Raw genomic sequence first — 19,853 nt, 5'->3', positions numbered from 1 at the left:
GGAGAGTAAGGAAAGAGACAGTGCTCAGGGAAGGAATATAAAGAAGGCTTACACTTTTACCTCATCTCCATGCTAAGGCCTACTGCAGACGTGTAGTTATTCTGTGAGAAGATGAATCCCTGAGTCACATCTGTGAGTTTTCAATCATGTGGTATTTGCCACAATGTGTTTTGTCTGTTCCAGTGGTTTCTTTGTGGCAAGAGCCTTAAAGTGCCTTAAAGGCACTTTTTTGCCTTAAAGGCAAAAGCCTTAAAGTCCTTCAGCTGACTTTCTGTGTCTGCATATATCCCAGAAGTACCTGCCAGACAAAAGGAGTGGAAGCTTCCCCCTGAGGTTTTGGCTTTCTGAGGGCAGTAAATGTCGTGTTCCTGCCAGTGAAACAGGATTCATATGCTTCTTTACTGTGGCAGTGTGCACAGAGGGCTGACTTGCTCACACAGAAGAAAGTCCATGGCCATTCCTTGGAGCTTGCTTCCAAACAAGCAAGTATAAGATTGGGCCCCAAGTAGGCCTGTGGGGACACTCACCTAAGCAGACACCCTTCACATCCAACTCAGAAGAGCAGACAAAGAGATCTCCAAGCCGAACATAAGTATGTATGTATATGCACCTATATTCATTTTTCTGGGAGTAAGCCCCATTGAACATAATGGGACTTATTTCTAAGAAGGCATACCTAGGATTGTGTCATTGTGCACATTATGTTGTGGTGAGGCACCTTTGCCTAAATGGGCAAAAAGGGTGCCTGCCATGGCCTCTCTCCGCTTTGGCTGCCATCCCATAATACTTTCCTAGGAGTTTGCCCCACTGAACCCAGGACAGCAATACCCTGGACTAGCCTTGCTTGCAGCTCACTTCTGCATCCCCCCTTCCATCCCAGGAAGGTCCCAAGAAGCAGAGGCCTGTCCATGGCATTGCTTTGTGCCCATGCAGCAAAGTTCAAACAAGATGCACCACACACACACATCCCTCTGTTAACTAATGGAAGTCCCATGCTTAATGCAGGCATTTTCAGCAAGTGGGGAAGTGGCAGTTTGCAAGAAAAAATTGCAAGCTTCCTTCATAGTTTGGACTGCAATTCTATACACACTTTCCTAGGAACAAGCACCACTGAACACCAAATACTTCTGAATAGGCATGCATAGAGTAATATAAATAGTAGCAATCCCCCCACCTTTCCCTCCAGCATGAAGAGGATCAAAGGGCATATGAGGCTCCATAGACTATTCTAAAGTGGAACTTTCCCCCCTATCTCTCCTTCCCCCCCATCCCAACCAGATTCACACAGCAAAAGATCAAACAAAAGTCATGTTCACTACTGTTCCTTCTATTTGCCACAAGCAAAGGGGCAGAGATGGGTGCCCTTGGAAGGCAAAACAAGGGGAAGACAGTAGAGTCTGCCAGGAGCATGTTTAGGGTGCCATCTCACCTCATTCAAGGACTCAGAACACAAGGATATCGAAAACCATGTGAGTTATCATACTCATACATTCAAAACCTAATTGGAAGATTTGGAACTCACAGAATAAAACATGAAAAAGGTATTTGGATATTCCATAGCAAAAAAATCTCTCACAGATAAGGAATACCATGTAAGTTTTGCTTCCAAATATGCATTTATTCCATGGGAAATGCCAATTTCCATCTGGGTTTTTGCACTTTTGGTCTGGGCCTTAGAGCACAGAAACTTTGGTGATGGGAACTATGGAAATAGGGCACTTTGCACACAAAGGGAGCCCTTTGTACAAACAGCTTGTTTTTCCTCGCAACATATATAACAAAATACATGCACGTTAGAACATGTCTTATTGGAATTTTTATTGAAGGGGCTCTGCCCCAGGAGGACCTTACACACAAACAAGCCTCTATTCCAACAACCGTACAGAGAGAGTGAGGACAATGCACCCTAAACAGGTCATCAAAAGACAGGAGGGAATCCCACACCACAATGTACTGATGCTGCAGAACTGTCTCATGTCTCCCTTCCCCACTGACCCTTAAGTGTTACCAATTGTGTCTTTGCTATAAACTGTGTTGCCTAACCATCATCTCCTCTTGCAACAGCTAATAACTGGCTGCTCTCCCACTGATGTTGCACTATTGTGCACTGTTGTTGCACTGTGCACTGTTGTTGCAGTGTTGTTGCACTGTTGTGCAATACTGTGAGGTGTCAGTATGGATTGGGCCATCACTCTGCTTTTTATCCTATTAAAAGGAATAGTTGGGATTTATTAGTGATGATAATGTGATGGATAATAAAAAGATGCCTGTCCATGATAGTGATGATAGTGATGGTGATGGCTTTTACTGTCCCTTGGGCAGTTTATTCTTGTTAAACTGTTTGTGAGAGATTAAGGAAAGACAAACCACTTCCTCTTCTTTAGATACCTTACTAAAAGCTCATCAGCTTTTCTTTTAACCACAGATTAAATAGTGCTGACTACAAGAACAAAAATAAACTCATTTGTCAACTATAGAATGAACCTTGCACGCAAGGCCTTCCTTTGACCAAGAATCATACTATTATTCCCACCATTGCTGCGGAAAAAATTGGTTATGATCTATTTCAAGTCATTCTTCCTTCTGCAGGAGCAATCTTGTGTAGTTCATGTTTATCACAATAAAATGATTTTTCTTTTTCAGATCTTCAGTAACAGAATTTTTTCCCTCTATGGCAAAGATGAATCAATGTTGCACATATGTAAAACAGATCAATATTTTGGCATTTGTCTCATGCTGCTCCTGCTATTTCCATGCATGCTCAAAACCATGTGTCTTACATACACACAAATGTGTGTGTGGTACCTAGTTTGTGTGTCTAAGAGCAACTGAGGCTAAGTGTGCGCCAACAGTTTGCTCTCAGAAAAATGCCAGAATCAGAAATGTAGTCAACCCCCTACTACTTATCTATACTTACAGTATTGGAATCAGAAACAAATCAGGAGCTGGTGCAAACTGGACAAAATTAGAGTCATGTGTTCCATAAACCAGCATTCTGTGCCAGCTGGTTGCAGCTTCCAAATAGTTTTCAAGGTACAGTCCACTTTGAATGCATACAGTAACTGAGTTGGGATGTGACCAACACCTATGTCACCGAAGCCAGATCTCTTTGTACCAGGAAAGGCCACAGTTGGCACACAAGTTGAAGCTGTGCAAAAGCACCCCCTGGCTATGGCCTGGTTGTCCAGGAATAAAGCCAGGGCCAGGAGTACTCCCAAATTGTAAACCTGATACCTCACATTCTCCCCCTTCCTGGATGAACTTTCCTACTGAGGTGTAGTGTACTATTTTGGCCTTGTCCAAGGCATATATCAGCGGTGTCCAAACATTTTGGCAGGAGGGCCACATCATCTCTCTAACACTGTCGGGGGGGGGGGGGTCAGAAAAAAAGAAAGAATTAATTTACATTTAAAATTTGAATAAATTTACATAAGTGAATATATTTGAGATGATATTTATATGAACGGATGAAGGTCTTGCAGTAGCTCAAGGCCTATAAAAGGCCTTGCACAAAGCAAGGCTAGCCTTTCCGTCACTGCCACTGCTGCATCATAGACATGAAACAGCAAGTAGTGGAGGGAGACCTCATCCCACAGCTCAGGTGAGAGGTCAAACAGTCGTCCTCACACTGAGAGCAATTGTGTCGGGCCAGCACGGGCTCCAGCAAGCCTCTGGAGGGCCAGTGGTTCATTGGAGATTGGGTGCTCCCCACGGGCTGGATTGGGAGCCCCCGAGGGCCACAAGTGGCCCCCGGGCTGGGGTTTGGGCACCCCTGGCATATATCAAGGGGAATGAGAGAGTCACCGGTAGTAGAAAGGCTCCAACCTCTTCCTCATAAATTTTTTAACAATTCAGGACATGAACACTAGGGAACCCCCTCAGAGACACTGCAGCTTTTACACTGGTTTTGATTCTATGCCCTCCCAACTGGCTGATTTTGAGCTACAAGCAAGCTCAGCTTCCTTAAAGATGGCACAGAAACCACAGAGAGTTGTTGACTAGTGCCAGCGCCACACTGTTGGAGCCATAGGGTAAAGCCATACCCTGGGCCCTCTGCCATCCTCCTGCTGGTGCTGTGGGCATTATCACTAACATTGATACTGAGAATTCAGGGTTTGTTTGACCCAACCAGGTGGGCCTTCAGCCACTGCATATCCTGGTCACCCTCTGATGCTATTCCTGCTGTTGGCTGAGACACTTTCATCTGCCATGTTAGACTGCTTGGTTGCTTACTGTACATTGCTTTTCTGTAGAGAAGTCAAGCCTCTCTGGCTCTAAAAATAGCTAAACAGGAATTGTTGTCACGTTAGGTGTCAACAATTCTTTACAAGGCTTCTAGCTGAATCAATACTGCATATGCTTTGGAGACTTCAGGCATAATGTAAGAGAACTTGAAAGACATGAGTGCCACCTACAGGAGAATAAGCCTATAATGAAGCCTTATGTGCCCCTGGATTCTAGCAGTCCCTTCAAGGGACTTCCTGTGGAGGGGAATTCAGGACAAGTGGAGGAGGGCCACCTCCTGGTGGCAGGAGCCATACTGGAGAATGTTGAAGCCCCAGCAATAAAAGACTGACACAGCTGCCCCAACAAAAAGGAAGAGATGTGCAGTGGTGGATGGAGGCTCTCTGCTGAGAGGGACAGAGGCTGCCACATGCTGACCTGATAAGCTAGCTCGAGAGAAGTCCTGTCTCCTTAGGACAAAAATCAGTGATCTGACAGAAAGGTTGCCAAGGATTATCAGACCCACTGACTATTGCTCTTTTATGCTGATTCATGTGGGAACAAACAATGCTGCCAGACACAGCTATGAACAATTTATAAAGGGCAAAAAAGATTCCAGCCAGACAGTGAAAGAATTTGGTGTGCAGGTTGTACTTTTGTTGGCACTTCTGCTAGAAGGTTGTTGCATGCAAGGGGAACAAAGAATATTGGAGGTGAGTGAATGGCTACACAGACAGTGTTGATGAGAAGTTTCTTTGATTTTCCTTGACCACTGTTTGCGTTTATGAGATGAATATCTTCTGGTATGAGATGGGCTGCACCTCACAATGGCCAGGAAAAATGTATTTGGGAAGAAACTTATGAGCATGATCAGAATGGCTTTAAGCTAAGCCTCATGGGGGAGGGAGAGAACTCCATGGGTGACTCAATGCTGAAGGCTCACACAAGGTCTTCTGGGGAACTACCCAGATGGGTAGAGCATTAGTCACCCTCATCCAGGTGTGCCAATGACACACAGGCACCCCACTGCTGACAAGGTGTGACATCCTCACTGCCCCACAGTCATGCAGGAACCAGCAGGCGAGTGAGGCCCAGCAGTACCTCCCCTGGGACTGAGACCAAATGGGGATGGCAAGCTGGAAGAGGCAGGGCTGGTCACTCCAGGTGTGCCCCCACCCACACATGAAATATTGCATCCCCCAAGAGCTTGTAAACCCCAGGCTGACAAACACTAGCATAAGATGCACCAGCACTGGCAAGCCCTTAGATACAAATGGGAATCTGTTCTGACTATGTTACTCAATGACTTCAACCCAACAGCATTGGAACTTCACTCCAACACCAGTTTAACCACACACCAACATAAGAAGAGCCCTACTGGTTCAGGCCAATGGCCATCTAGTCTAGTTTCCTATATTTCACAGTGGCTCTGGGAGTACACAAGACAACAAGGTACCTATACCCTGTTGCCACTCCTTTTCATTTTGCATTCAGAGAGAAAACAGAGGTTGCATAAAAGCATCATGACTCTTAACTTTTCCTCCATGATTCCTTTTTCCATAAATCTGTCCATTCCCCTTTTAAAGGCATCTAGGCCAGGTGCCACCACAACAACTTGTGGCAAGGAGTTCCACATATTAATTACATGTTGAGTAAAGAAATAATTTGTTTTGTCTCTTCTGACTCTCCTGCCAGTCAGTTTTAGTGGCTGTCCCCTGGCTCTGGTGTTGTGCAAGAGGAAAAAGAGCTTCTCTCTATCCACTCTATTCATCCCCTGCATAATTTTGTGTCTCAATCATATCTCCCCTCGGGTGCCTTCTTTCTATCGAAGAGCCCCAAATGTTGTAGCCTTTCCTCATAAGGGAGGTACCCCAGCCCACTAATCACTTTGATCACCCTATTCTCTTCCAGTTCCACTATATCTTTTCCAGGTTGTGGCAACGAGAACTGGACACAATACTTTAGATGTGGCCTTACCATTCATTTATACAATGGCATAAAATAGTGAGCATTTTATTTCAATCCCGTTTTTAATTATCTCAAGCATGGAAGTGGCCTTCTTCACAGCTTCTTCCACACTGTTGGAATAATGAATAAAGTTCTTCATTTCAACAGGGGGTACAACTACAGTGCATCCCACACAGGTACCTGGGGGGAAGGGGACGAGAATTCCATGCTTCAAAGTATGAATGCTATCATGTCTATGTCCCTGTCTGCATCCCTCAATATTGTCAAATATATCTTAGGCCCAAATCCTAACCCACTTTCCAGCACTGGCATAGCTGTGCCAATGGGACGTGTGCTGCATCCTGCAGTTGGGTGTCACTCACGGAGGCCTCCTCAAAGTAAGGGAGAGTTTGTTTCCTTACCTAGGAGCTGCATTGCCCTTATGTCAGTGCTGAAAAGTGGGTTAAGATTGCGCCCTTAATTATAAACAGAGTGGCCTAACTATACCTTTCTCTCGCAAACAGCTAATAACATGCTCTGTCCTGGTAAATGACAGGTACCATAACCATAGGTACTACTGGCCAAACTGGCCTCCAGTCAGAGGCGCTGTGACATATTGCATCAGGTGTGTGGCAGTATCATGGGGGTGGCCCACAGAGGCTATCCAGTAATGTAGCTAATTCATTAATTAGAAAGCCAGGATGGTGTGGACGTTCTAGTGTTGGAAATAGAAGATTCAGGTTCAGATCCTTGCTCAGCCATAAGGCTTCCTGAGTGACCTTGGGCCAGTCACAGTCTCTCAGCCTAACCTACCTCACAGGGTTGTTGCAAGAACAAAATGAGCAAGGGAGCCACATACACCACCTGGAGCTCCTTGGAGGAAGGGTGGTATTTAAAAAATGTGAAAAATAAAGTGCCTCCTTCCATGTACTGCCCATGTGGGGTTGCTGTAAGCTTGACACCCTATGGCTGGTATATGCTGGAGGGGTAGCCACAGGCGCCAGCTGACAGGGTGGCACCTCTCTGTGGTTTTTGGCTATAATCCTACCCACACTTACAGCCCAATCCTAGCCACACTTTCCTGGGTGTAAGCCCCACTGAGTATAATGGGACTTACTTCTGAGTAGACAAGCCTAGGATTGGGCTGTTACTTGGGAGTAAGCCCCACTGAGTATAATGGGACTTACTTCTGAGTAGGCATGCATAGGCTTGGGCCATGCCACCTACAGGAGGAGGCAAGCAAGCAGGGGCAGCCCCTCCAGACCCAAAGGACAAGCAGCAGAAGATAGCTGCCAGATTGCAAAAGCCTAGGCATGTCTACTCAGGAGTAAGCCCCATTACACTCAGTGGGGCTTGCTCCCCAGTAACAGCCCGAGCCTAGGCATGTCTACTCAGGAGTAAGCCCCATTATACTCAGTGGGGCTTGCTCCCCAGTAAGCGCATACAGGACTCCAGCCGGAAGGAGGCGCTTCGCGGCCGCGCCAGCAGCTGCCTGTGCCGACAAGCGTCGCTGCAGGGCCGGACCGGGTGTCCGCAGCAGCGGTGGCACCGCCCACCTCCTCGGTCTCTCGAGTGCGACGGAGGCGAGGGCCGCCTAGCGAGCTCCGCCGCTGCCGGCCTTCTCAGGTGACTGCGGAGGTAGCCCGCCCCGGCCTGCAGGAGCCCTTCTTCTCGCCGTCCCCGAGTATGGGTGGGAGTTTCCACAGCCGGGCCGGGCCCTACGTGAGGCTGCGAGGTAGGTAATGCTCGGGAGGGGGGGCGGAGGGAGATGCCTCCCCCCGCGCGGGGGCGGGCTCGGCGCCCGGGGAAGGGGGCATTTGGGGCCGGGGCTCGGGCTCTGCCTGGCCTGACCTGAGCGCTCACTCGGAGGGGGAAGCCCCCGTGGAAGAGCTTCTGCAGTGCTGAGTCCTGCCTCTGATGGCGCCGGGCCCACAGCCTTTGCGTGTCTACTCAGGAGTAAGTCCCATTAGAGTCCCTGGGGCTTACTCCCAGGAAAATGTGGATAGGATTGTAACCTCAGAGCCCAATCCTAGGCATGCTTACTCAGGAGTAAGTCCCACTAGAGTTAATGGGGCTTACTCCCAGGTAAGTTGTGGATAGGATTGCAGCTGCAATCCTATCCACACTTTCCTGGGAGTAAGCCCCGTTAACTCTAGTGTGCAATCTAGTGTGCAGCTGCAATCCTATCCACAACTTACCTGGGAGTAAGCCCCATTGACTATAGTGGGACTTACTTCTGAGTAAACATGCCTAGGATTGGACTCTCAGCCTTCTTCACTGCGGCCCAGTTCTCTCTGGGCAGTGCAGAAAGGCTGGGTTCTTCCTGGCTGCTGCACGTATAAGGGAGCAGGAGTAGAATGAGCAGGAGTAGACGGGCACAGTTGCCTTCTCCATTCCTGTGTCCTCTCTGAGTGGCCTCGCTGGGCCAAATCCTCTCCGTTGCCTTGCCCAGAGATAGAGGGTAAACCTGTCGGTAGAGGCAGTGGCTCCTCCTGCGTAGTGAAGCTGCCACCACCTCCCACCTGTGACAAGCAGTGAGAAGGCAAAACAGTGAGGTTTGTGCAGCCATTACTCATTTGCAAGCAAGCAAGTGGCAACTCTCTTTTGCTGCTTGCCCTTTGGAGGGGCTGCCCCTGCTTGCTTGCCTCCGCTCTCCTCCTGCAGGCAGCATGGCTGTGGAGACTGGACCCCTTCCTGCCACTCTGCCCAGATTGAGAGGGACCTGTGCGCTCTTTTCTGGCTGGCCCCAAGAGACAAACTTCTTCCCACCTTGTTGCCCAAAGGGAGCAGCAGCTTCCTTCAGCTACTTCACTGGAGACTTCCTCTGAGTTGTTCATCAAGATTGGGATCAGACCCAATCCCAGTTGCTGCCTCCTGTGGAGTGAGCGCTTCTTGTAATTGCACCTCACTTGCCTGCTTAGTGTGTGACAGCTCAATCCTAAATGAGTCTACTCAAAAGTAAGTGCCATTATGTTCAGTGGAGCTTACTCCCAGGAAAGTGTGCATAGGATTGTAGCCTAAGTCTCTGTAGCAGCTGCCCTGTGCTGCCTGTGTTCTAGTGATGGGGAGTGACTGTGCTGCAGACTTTCCCATTGGAGATGGCAGGTTCTGGTCAGCGATTGCAGAAGCCTGCCTGCACCTAGAAGCAGCCTCCTTCTCTCAGCCTTCCTTTCTGAACATCCGCCTGGACTCAGTCCAGTGCACTGCCCAAAGCAAGCAAGTAGGAAGTAGTCGTGGCTGCTCTGTGCCTTCTGTGAACATGAGACTTTATTTCTTATGGGGAAAAGAGTTCCTCTCACCATCCCATTTTCTGAAGCCTTGCTAAAAGTTATTTGTCACTGCTAGATTGTGGGTCACTGACAGCACTGATGCATATTTTGACACCTAAAGTGGAAAATCTAAAATAATCTGCACCCCTTTTTGCCAATGTGTTGGTAAGTTAAAGGGCTTTTTGCTACCTTTGGACAATGCTATACATGTTCTGCTTTAAGATGTCTGCTGCTTCTTTCATTACACAGGCCTACAAAATTGAGGGTCAGAAAAGTTTTTCCCAAACTTTATGGTGGTTTGATATGAATTTGGGGTGCTGATTCCAAAAATGGAATCTGTTTTGCCCGATCACATCTAGTTTTGGAGACACAGCATAGCCTCTTTAGTGAATGGTTTGAGCAGCTTCCTCATGAGGAAGCCATGGTGTAATGTTTAAGGAAGCAAAATGTATGTTGACCTGTGTTATTGGAAGAGTCAGAACTAAAGCTGAATTGGACAGACTTTTTTCCTAAAAACTATTTTACTCTAACCAACTTTGTCACTGTTGTACATATGATTGGATATGGCTTGATGAAGGAGAAGTTCTTTCCTTAGGAGGTAAATTGGCAAAGAGATTGTTCTCTTTGGCATTGCCAGAGAGAGCAGGAGTATTTCTTCTACTGTAGGAGAAAGACTGGCATTGGTCCTGGGAGGGGATACTATGACAAATTCCATGGATTGCCTAATCCAGTGGTTCTCACACATTTAGCACCAGGACACACTTTTTAAAATGAGAATCTGTCAGAACCCACTGGAAGTGATGTCATGGCTGGAAGTGACATCATCAAGCAGGAAATTTTTTAACAATCCTGGTCTGCAATCCTACCCACACTTACCCAGGAGTAAGTCCCATTTATTGTCATTGGTAAAAGAATATACATAGTAGCTTAGTAAAAGAACAAATCTGTAAGATTTTCCCAAATGCAGTCACATACCATGATAGCATAGTCTAATATATTAAAAATACAATTTTGAAAGGAATGGGGGCCCACCTGAAATTGGCTCACCACCCACCTAATGGGTCCCGACCCACAGTTTGAGAAACACTGGCTAATCCATATTAAACTAACCTCTTGGAGTATAAATTTTACTCCAGTGTTAATTTATGTTGAGTGACTGATCTAGGTTAGCAGTTGTGAGAAAGAGCCCAAAAGCTGGTAATTATTTCTATTCATTTTTCTGTAGTACCATATTGTATTAATGCAAGTAGAAGGGACTGGAGAGAAAATTGTTATACCATTAAATCCCTGACTGTTGGCCTTAACACTAGTAGTTTTGCATTGCAGTATTTGAGTATTCAGATCATTTTGCACACTATAATATTTAACAGTGGTCCAAAGGGTATTATTTGTGTTTGGAGGATTATTATTAATAGTCAGTCTTTCTTTCCTAACAGGGAAAAAGCAGCTGACAAAAGAAACAGACAATACAAATTGATCAAAACAAGTCCAAGGGAATATTTTTTCCTCATTCTGTTTCCTGTGCTGTTGGTGGTTTGGCAGGAGTAAATGGTGGTTGAACCAGGTGGAGTCTACCTGTCCTGCTTCCTATTGTAAGCAGCAGAATTGTTATTACTTTTGTGTCATAGGTATGGTACTGAAACTGAGACCATGGCTTGACTAAGGCTCCTAGTGCGTTGGTGGTAGAGGTAATAAGATTTGAACTGGAGCTTCCTGAGTTATACTTCAGTATTTTAAGACATTGTGCTACACCAGGCATCATTGCTGTCTGCTCTGTAAACTAATAAAGGACTGGGGACCAAGGAGGAACTGTTGCCTGATTGCTTACCCCATGGCATATTTATGAAATTATAGGAAATTTCAAATTAGACTTGCATATATAATTGCAGCAGGTGGTCTGATTATATCATCTGTAATTGTGAAGCATGTTGTACAGTTCAGCATAAAACAGTATGGATTAATGTTTGATTATCTTTAGCAGCTGAAAGAGATGGTTACTTGACATACTGGTTAGAGATATAGAAGCTGTGGTGGAGTAATCTTTTTCTAATATTCTGGAAACTTATTCAGGCAGTTAAACATAACTGGTTGGAGTTGCAAGTTGATGAACCAGAAGGTACCTAAATACATCTTTAAAATGGTATGTTTTTCTATTCCTAGTTATCCCAGGATAGATGTGCTCCTAGGGTTCAATTCCCTTCAGCCATGATGCTCACTCGATTACTTTGGGCTGCTTTAGCTTCTAAGGCAGTGTTTTTCAAACTGTGGGTCGGGATCCACTAGCTGGGTTGCAAGCTGATTTCAGGTGGGTCCCCATTCATTTCAATATTTTATTTAGACTTGATGCTACCATGGTATGTGTCTGCATTTGCGGAAATGTTACAGACCTATACTTTTAACAAGCTACTATGTATATTCTTTTAACAATGAATATTATGAAGTCCCAATTATATGGGACTTCCTCCTGGGTAAGTGTGGGTAGGATTGCAGCCTAGGATTGTGAAAATTTTTCCTGCTTGATGATGTCACTTCCGGTAATGACATCACTTCCAGTGGGTCCCAATAGATTCTTATTCTAAAAAGTGGGTCCCAGAGCTAAATGTGTGAGAACCACTGTCCTAAGGTATGCGTTTCACTCTGGGCTGCTTGAAGTTGGGTGGGATGGAAATATCATGAAGTAAACAATAAATAGGGATGGGGGAGTCAGCCTTGGATTCTGAACAGCCCATCTTAGTGGTCCTGAAGATGGGCTGAACAAATGTAACTACTAATTCTCCTGGATCTTCTACAAGCACCATCTGTATGTACCCTAGGACATGGGGAGATCATGGAATAATTTTGGACTATGTTATAGCCATAGTGTGTCACCCTTTGCTCTCTGCTTCAGTCTTTTTGTTGAGTAAATTGGGAATGAATTGGGAAAAGGTAGTTTACTGCCATCACCCAAAATTTGAGAGCCCGCACAGAAGGAGGCTGTATTGGGGGAACCTTCCTCTCAAGTTAAGGGAGAACCTCAACATTGAGAGGGTCTCCTTAAAACCAGTCAGTAGCAGAATGTGAACAGTCTGGTATAGGGGCCAGTTAACTTGCTTCTGAATTACCTGACCAGACAGGTAAATGGTAAAAATAGTAAAAAAAAAAAAATGGAGGAAAAGATGTGCAGGATAAAAGGAAAGGACTGATCAGTTAGTAGATGGGGGCGGCAACGGTGACTGTGGCAAGGATGTTAAAATGCATGGAGCAATACAGCAAAAATTTGACTAATTAGGGAACCATCCTTGCCCTACTTAGTTGCTTTATATCAGGCTCTTAGTTCTGAGACCCATCTTGCAGCAAAATGAGCCCTTCTCCCCCCCAAATATTTTATGTTTCTATATGGTCCTATACCCACATCAAACCTAGGCAAATGCACAAAGGAGTATGAATGACCCTGCTTTATGTAGCCTCTATGGACATTAAGGCTCCTTTAAGGGGGTGGGGAGGTTACTTGGGTTCCTGAATTCCCTCTTCTTAACAATTCACTTGGGCTTCATAGTCCAGTGCCAAAACCAAGTCCCCTTCTTACCAGTCAATTATAATGGTAATTCTGCTCCTTACCAGGGGAAGAAGAGGAAAGTCAACAGTACAAATGATGATGTCCACTGTATCTAGATGATTCAGCAGCCTCTGGGGTGCTAGAAAGATCCAAAATCAGTTAAGTTTGGGGATTTTCATCACACCAACTCTTTTCAATTCTTAGTGGCTCCAGAAGCATGATTCCATTTTGCCCTCACTCCACTACTGTAATATCATCAAAGACATAGAGTGAAAGCTACTCAGCCCCACCACTTTCTGCTGCCTATTGTATAAGAAAGGAACCTATACAATATGGTGCCTCCCAGTAGCTCAAGGCGGTGCTGGAGAACGTGGTTATCTGCTTATGAGAAACTGTGAGTTTATGCCTGAATGGTATTACAGACTGGATGAAAGCAAACACATAAAACAATCCAGACAAGACAGAAATGTTGATTAGATGAGAGGCTGGTGGTGAGCGACAGGTGAATTTTCCTGTCCTGGATGGGATCATGTTCTTCTTGCGTGCTTATTCCTTCCATACTAGAATCTCAGGTGGCAGCAGTAGCTGAGAGAACTGTCTTCTCAGTTTATGAATTGGCTGTTCATAAGCCGTCTTCAGTTTATGAATTGGCTGCAGCTGTGGACAGCCCGAGATCTCCCACTGTCTGAGGCAGTGTGCCGAAAGCTGCCCTTCCTTACCTTGTGATGTGCTAGCTTCTGCTCTTCTCACTCCATAGAGTGGAAAAGGAAGAAGTGTGGAGAAGATGGTGGGCTAGAGAGCACAATGTGCTTTCTCACCCCTCTCCTTTCTCCACACTTTTGTTATGTCCCCAACTTACTTAGCAGGAGTGCCAAGATGAGTGCCATATGGAGGTGTTCTCCACCAGTCCATTGCCTGAGGTGACCACCTCTGGTCCTGGCTGCAGTCTCACTCTCCTATCAGGATTTTGCCTTGGTTAGCCATGCCTTGGTAACCTTACATCTAGATTTCTGTCCGGCTCTTCTGTGCAACCTGCAGGTGGTTTGGCAGCTAGTTTTTGAAGAATGTTACAGCTTTTCTCCTAACAAGTGCATATCATTTCTCTTTTAGGAATGAGCAATAAAGGAGAAAGAGACTAGGTATAAAAATTTTAGGTTCACTATATTGACTATTTATAAATTCATAACTACAAAGGAAGTGCTCACCTTTAGAGCTTTAAGCAGCCTAACTCTGGTATATCTTAAGAAGAGATATTAAAACATGAGCAGCACAGGTCTGCAGATTAAGATTGATAGGGAACTAGTTAAGAACCACACAACTGGCCTAAATGAATTTTTCATTTTGACCGGATGAACCACATTCTTTGAGTACACAAGGAACTTGTGGGTGTAGTTGCAGAGCCTCTGTTTTGGGTTGCAGTGAGCCCCTAAAAGGATAGGGGAGGGTGGGTTGCCTCCACGAGGTGCGTTCATGTGGACAAAACCACCTAAATGACAGAAGTTAAAGCATTTGGCATGTAGATCTAATCTTGGTACATGAAATGCCTGGGCCCCCTGTGGTGAGGATAGTCCCTATATGACCTATTGCCCAAGAATGACCTATTCGTAGAAAGATTCTGCAGACATGCTGTCATATATAGCAGTTTCTAAATGTGAAACTTTCTTGTAAACTGTGGATTTAAATTCTTAATCAAAAGAAATGGCTTCTTCCTTGAAGTCACAAGCAGAATGTAAACCACAGCAGTCTTTCTGGAATGTTTTGTCAGATTGCAAGGGACTGTATTAATAGGAAATAACTAATTGCATGTAATGCAATTCAGCAAATGTGGCACAATTACTCCTTCCCTTGAGATAACAGATCTCAAATACAAACCCTGCTTCCTGGTTTTCATTTTGTTGTCGCTTGTTTATATAGCAAGTCCAAAGGATATTGTCAGCTGTGAATATGAGTGCACTTCACTGTTACTGTTTCAGCAGTACAAGAAGGAAGAAGGAAACCAGAGTGCTGGAGCCATATGGTGTCTCTGTAAATAGTGTAGTAGTTTTATCTATCACTACAAGTCCATATACTGTTGGTAAGGTGAGGCTTTTTTTTCTTTCCTTGCTCTCCTTCTGTGACTAATTTTTTCTCATCCTGGTGGGACAGGCAGCTGATCTGCAAGAACGAATATGCTGTGTTCCCCACCCCAGAGGAGAGAGACATCCTCTTTGGCCCAAAGGACAGGCTGGAGTACATTGTGCAACTTGGCATTGCTAAGTCTAGTAAGAGAGCTCTTATTCTCGTTCAAAACCATGTAGCTCCTCACACTAGCAGCAGATCAGAATTCTTGGTGTTTTTGTCCAGGTGTTTCTGTCCTTTTCCCAGTCTTACTATAGTATCTTAATACATCACCTACCTATCTAGGAGTAAATACTGCTATACCCACCTGACAGTGAAGTCCCACTGTGCACATTGGGGCTAATTCTGAGTAAATATATAAAGCAGCAGTTCCCAAACTCCCCAATAGAATTTAGGCTACTGTAGGTCCTTGTGGGGGAGAGGCGGCGGCGGCGGTGGTAGCACAGCCTTCAGGATCATGCTGTCCTTAAGGGGGCAGTGACTGGGCTTCATTGGCTGGTGCATTGCAACACCACAGTTTGAGAACCTCTGATATAAAGGATTGCATTGTGAGTGAAATTAAAGCTTTCTAGGATTAGAAAGGATAAATTATTCAGAAAAATTAGTGAATGGCACACATGGTGGTAAATGTAGAAGACAGATGTCTGGAATAGATTTTGGCTGGATATAGGTAGGTTTCCATTCAGTAGAAGAGCCCTGGGATTTCCACCTGTGTCTCTGTGGGTATGGCTTGCACCCTTGCACTTGAAAACACACCAAGTCTCAGTCTGATCAAAAAATGAAATTAGCATCCCTAATCTAACCATTGATGACAGAGGTATCTTGTGTGATGCATGGACCATGCATTAGTAGGGATCAAGGATGTCTGGATTGACAATTTGTGTAAAGTATATATAAAGTTGTTGAGGAAGAAAAATCCTAGATAGAAAAGAAGGAAAAAATTTTTTTTTGCCCATTTCCTATTTATTACCACCACCACAGTAATAATTAATCTGTAATGCCTCAGCAAAGGTTCTGCTCTGTGCAGTAACATTTTAGGAACTAGGGGAGTTGTTTGAGCTCAGAGGTGAATAGGCACAGCAAATAGCAAACAAGGATCACAGGTGCTAGAGCCAGATTATATGGTCAAAGCTGAGCACTGGTCAAGATCTAAGACTGCAGTAGAAGATCAGGAGGGTCAGAGACAGGTGTGTGGAGTCAAAGGAATATACATGACAGCAGAACCCTTATGCTAGAAACCAGACTGAGGAGTGCAAGCTCTTGAAATTTGGTTAGGATCTTGTGTACTGTGGGTCAGTTGATTGCTGGCTTGGACAGACAGGTGCTTCAGTCTCAGTGGCACTCTGGGAGTTCTGCACCCAGTCTACCAGGTCTGCAGTAGAACTGGAGTATTGATCATATAGGAAGTAAGGCAATGGAGTCTGGCTAGTGGGAGCCCTGGTTTGAGGCACAGATGCTCCCACTTAGCATGCCTCTATGAAATCTCCATCAGGTCGAATGTAATCTAAGCACTGGAATACAAGCTACCATATTGGTGGTTGTGCTTATAATAAACAAGTAAACTTGAGTTCCAGTCCTCTAAATTTCTGTATGCTGAAGATATGAACCGTAATGGAAGGTGCCTGTCAATTACTCAATCATTTGTCAAATGAGGCTGCCCAGAGTATTGCAAAGCATTTAGAAGAAAACTGGTATCAGTTAAACTTGGGTTAAAAATTTGAGTCTTTATGGAGCATTACAATACTGAATGGGAAAATGTACTACTTGAAAGTCACAGACTGCAGCTGTAACCACAAGTGGCTCTATTCATGCTGAATATATTAGTTAGGATTCTCAGGATACCAAGCACTGTGTGCTGGTGGGGCATAATAAACAATTCAATCGTCATTAGGCAGAACCGCCTTGTAGTGGCATATGTTTTAATTTTGGCACTGTTTCTGGTATGTGGATGCAGAATTTGGACTCCTTAATTTACTTTTTTCCCTCTTCCCCCTTTCTTTCCCTGCCCCAGTATGTGGCTTTAAAAGAAATGTTGAGTTCTGTATGAACATGCGGCTGGATAAGTTTAGCAGTTGTTATTGATCTGTACTCAAGTTGCTTGGCTTGTTCAGAGTACACAGTCTGAATTTCCTTGGTGCAAGATATGCAGGCATGGTTCAAGTCAAATGGGCACCTGAAGCAGCACCCAATTTTCCCTGTCTGCCCCCCTTTTCATGATGGTTGACATCGTCAGCACACTGGACCATTTTTTTTAAGACAGGCTGGACAGCCACAGTAGGGAACCAATAAGGTGTTAATATGAGTCGGCTCTCATTTCCATGTATTAAATACTAGAACTCTTATTCAGTTGTGTGCCATCAAATTGGCCACTGGTTTTTTGTTGGTTACTGATTTGTTGAGTGACCTGTACTGTTATATATTCAGATAAAAAAAGTTAATGAAGGATACCGGAGTGATGACTCTGCATTTAGTCTGTGCATATGATATTGCAATTTATTTTGTATGAAGGAGTATCTTGTATGGGAAGAGATCCATCGTGGGGTTGATGCAATGAGCTCTCGTACTGGGTGACACAAACCCTAGTGACACCTCTGTTCCCGACCAGTCTGTTTAGAATAAGCTCCCGGCAATAGTGACAGCAATGGAGGAGGGTTTACAAACCTGTTACAATTGGCTGTTTTGAAAGGAGAGAGATTGAAACAGAATAGCAGTAGCCTCCTACCTTTAGGCCCACCATGGTCACTTCTGTCACAGATGAGCAATCCAGGAGAAAGTGTGTCTCTGATGCTCTCTCATCTTACTCACTTTCATTTTGTGAAGAAGAGCAAACCAGGAAGGGATCAGGACAGCAGCAGCACAGTCAGGTGGAGATGGTAGGCAGGCATGGAATGCAAGTTTGCCATCTGCCACCCAAAGCAGCCACTTCAACCAATCTTTGGATTTGGCTGGCTCTTGTGGTAACACTTCAGTCCTATTTCTATTCATTAGTTAATACTCAAGGATGACTCCCAAAAATAGTTGCAGAGTTGTACGTTTCCAATCACAATTTTCTGCCATTTCCCCCCTCTTATTTTCAAATTCTTTTTAAATTTAGGCGCACGACTTGGCAAAGGCAGATAACGAACTCCGTATAAGGAATGTTATCCATATCCAAGAGGACCAATTCTGTATTGATGGTGTGATGAATATGCCATTACATCAAATCTCTGTAATTCCAGCCCGGGATATTACTTTTTCCAGAATTTCTAAGAGCAAGACCAGAGAAAGGGAGAGGGAACAGGTACTGTATTGCCAGATATTTCTTGATATATATATATATTTCTTAGGAGATTTCTGATCTCTCTAAATCAAAATGTTGAAGGAAATATGAAATGATTATAACCTGTATGGGTTTTCCTTAAGAATGTTGACTTTTAAAAAGAACTTTTGGTTTGTGCCAGTGATTTCCAATCATGTCTGGAATCCAATCATGTCTGGAGTCCAATCATTAGGACTGAAATACCAAGTGAAAGTGCATGTACACAGAGGCTGAGTTGTAATCAAGTCCAATGTGTGAGACAGTAGAATATTTTTACTGCTTATGTGGTGTAGAAGTTGAGGCAGATGCATTAAGTATTTGGTGCATGAGTGAATTTGTGCCAGAACCACCTTTCAGAGCGCGATACCATAGTCTTTCGAGACTGAAGGTTGCCAATACAATACAAATACGAATTTGTGAGTACCTTAGCTCTTTCCTAAACAGAAGATATTTAATCCTAGAACGTTAATGCTCTCAGGAGCAAAAAGTTGCTTCAAAAATTATGTATTTCCCTACTCCGTCGTATTTCCCTAATCTGTCGTTAATAATAATAATAGGCATTTCTCTCTTTCCCTCTAAGGTGCCTGCCACACACAAACACACACAAAAGACAATCCATGTTTTAGGATGGACTGTTAGTCTGCATGCTGTCATGTTTGCCTTGGAAACAAAAGTTATCTTTTGGGATCTGTTCATCAGTCCCAGCACTGGGACTCCCAAGGCTGCTTCCAAACATGTTTATCTCTTTGGCAGTATATTATGTTTAGCAACTTAATTTCTGAAAAAAATGTCCACAGCACAGGACTGTATGAGAACAGACTTACTTGCTTCTTAATTCTATGGGTATATGGACAAGCTGTAGTTGCTCAGAGGTGAACAATACTCTGCTCATGTTCAGAGGTACCCTTAAGGTTCTAATATTGAAAATTGGTTCCTGGGTTAAACCTGTATCAATTGAAGCCATGGGAAAACCTGCATGATAATTAATAAGGCAATTTTAGTTCTCAGCATTGTCAATTCCTGAAAAAAATACATTGCCTTGAAATTTAATGAAACAGAATTTGAGAAGGGATGTTCCTAAATGTAGGTGCGGTGCTAAATGGGTGTGATTAAAATTGATAAAGGCTACCACTGCTATTGGAGAATTCTTCACGGTTTGATTTCCTTTTAATACAATAATCTCTTTCTATTCTCTTTTCAGCATGAGAAGGCTTTGGGGCATTCAAGTAATATCTCAAAGGTAATGTATGTAGATCTGGAATACTGTCCTCCCTCCCTCCCTGGCCTTTATGATTAGGACAGATAGCAAAAATCCAAAAATATAAAACAACTAAAATACATAGACATTGCATATTAAGAATACTTGTATTATTTAATGATGCAGTTTTCCACACTTGTCGATTGGCAAAGAAAACCAGCCCACGACTGTGGTTACCTCCCCTTCCCATGCTTTCCACTCCTG

The 19,853-nt window shown here is 44.3% G+C and overlaps 1 protein-coding gene across 2 annotated transcripts in view; it reads left to right on the top strand.

Annotated features, from left to right (window-relative positions):
- The first annotated feature begins 7,732 nt into the window (after positions 1-7,732).
- The window catches only part of MARCHF8 (membrane associated ring-CH-type finger 8), a 32,692-nt gene continuing 20,571 nt past the window's right edge, over positions 7,733-19,853 (top strand). For both annotated transcript variants that reach the window (XM_066626109.1, XM_066626108.1), the window contains exons 1-3: positions 7,733-7,906; positions 18,188-18,373; positions 19,593-19,631. In XM_066626109.1, coding sequence (XP_066482206.1) covers positions 18,275-18,373; positions 19,593-19,631 — 138 coding nt within the window. In that variant the 5' untranslated portion in view covers positions 7,733-7,906; positions 18,188-18,274. The remainder of the gene's footprint in view (positions 7,907-18,187; positions 18,374-19,592; positions 19,632-19,853) is intronic.

The sequence above is a fragment of the Tiliqua scincoides genome, chromosome 4, assembly GCF_035046505.1.
Source record: "Tiliqua scincoides isolate rTilSci1 chromosome 4, rTilSci1.hap2, whole genome shotgun sequence".
Classification (NCBI taxonomy): Eukaryota; Metazoa; Chordata; class Lepidosauria; order Squamata; family Scincidae; genus Tiliqua; species Tiliqua scincoides.
Note: the sequence above shows the minus strand (reverse complement) of the source record. Positions and strands in the feature narration are given on the sequence as shown.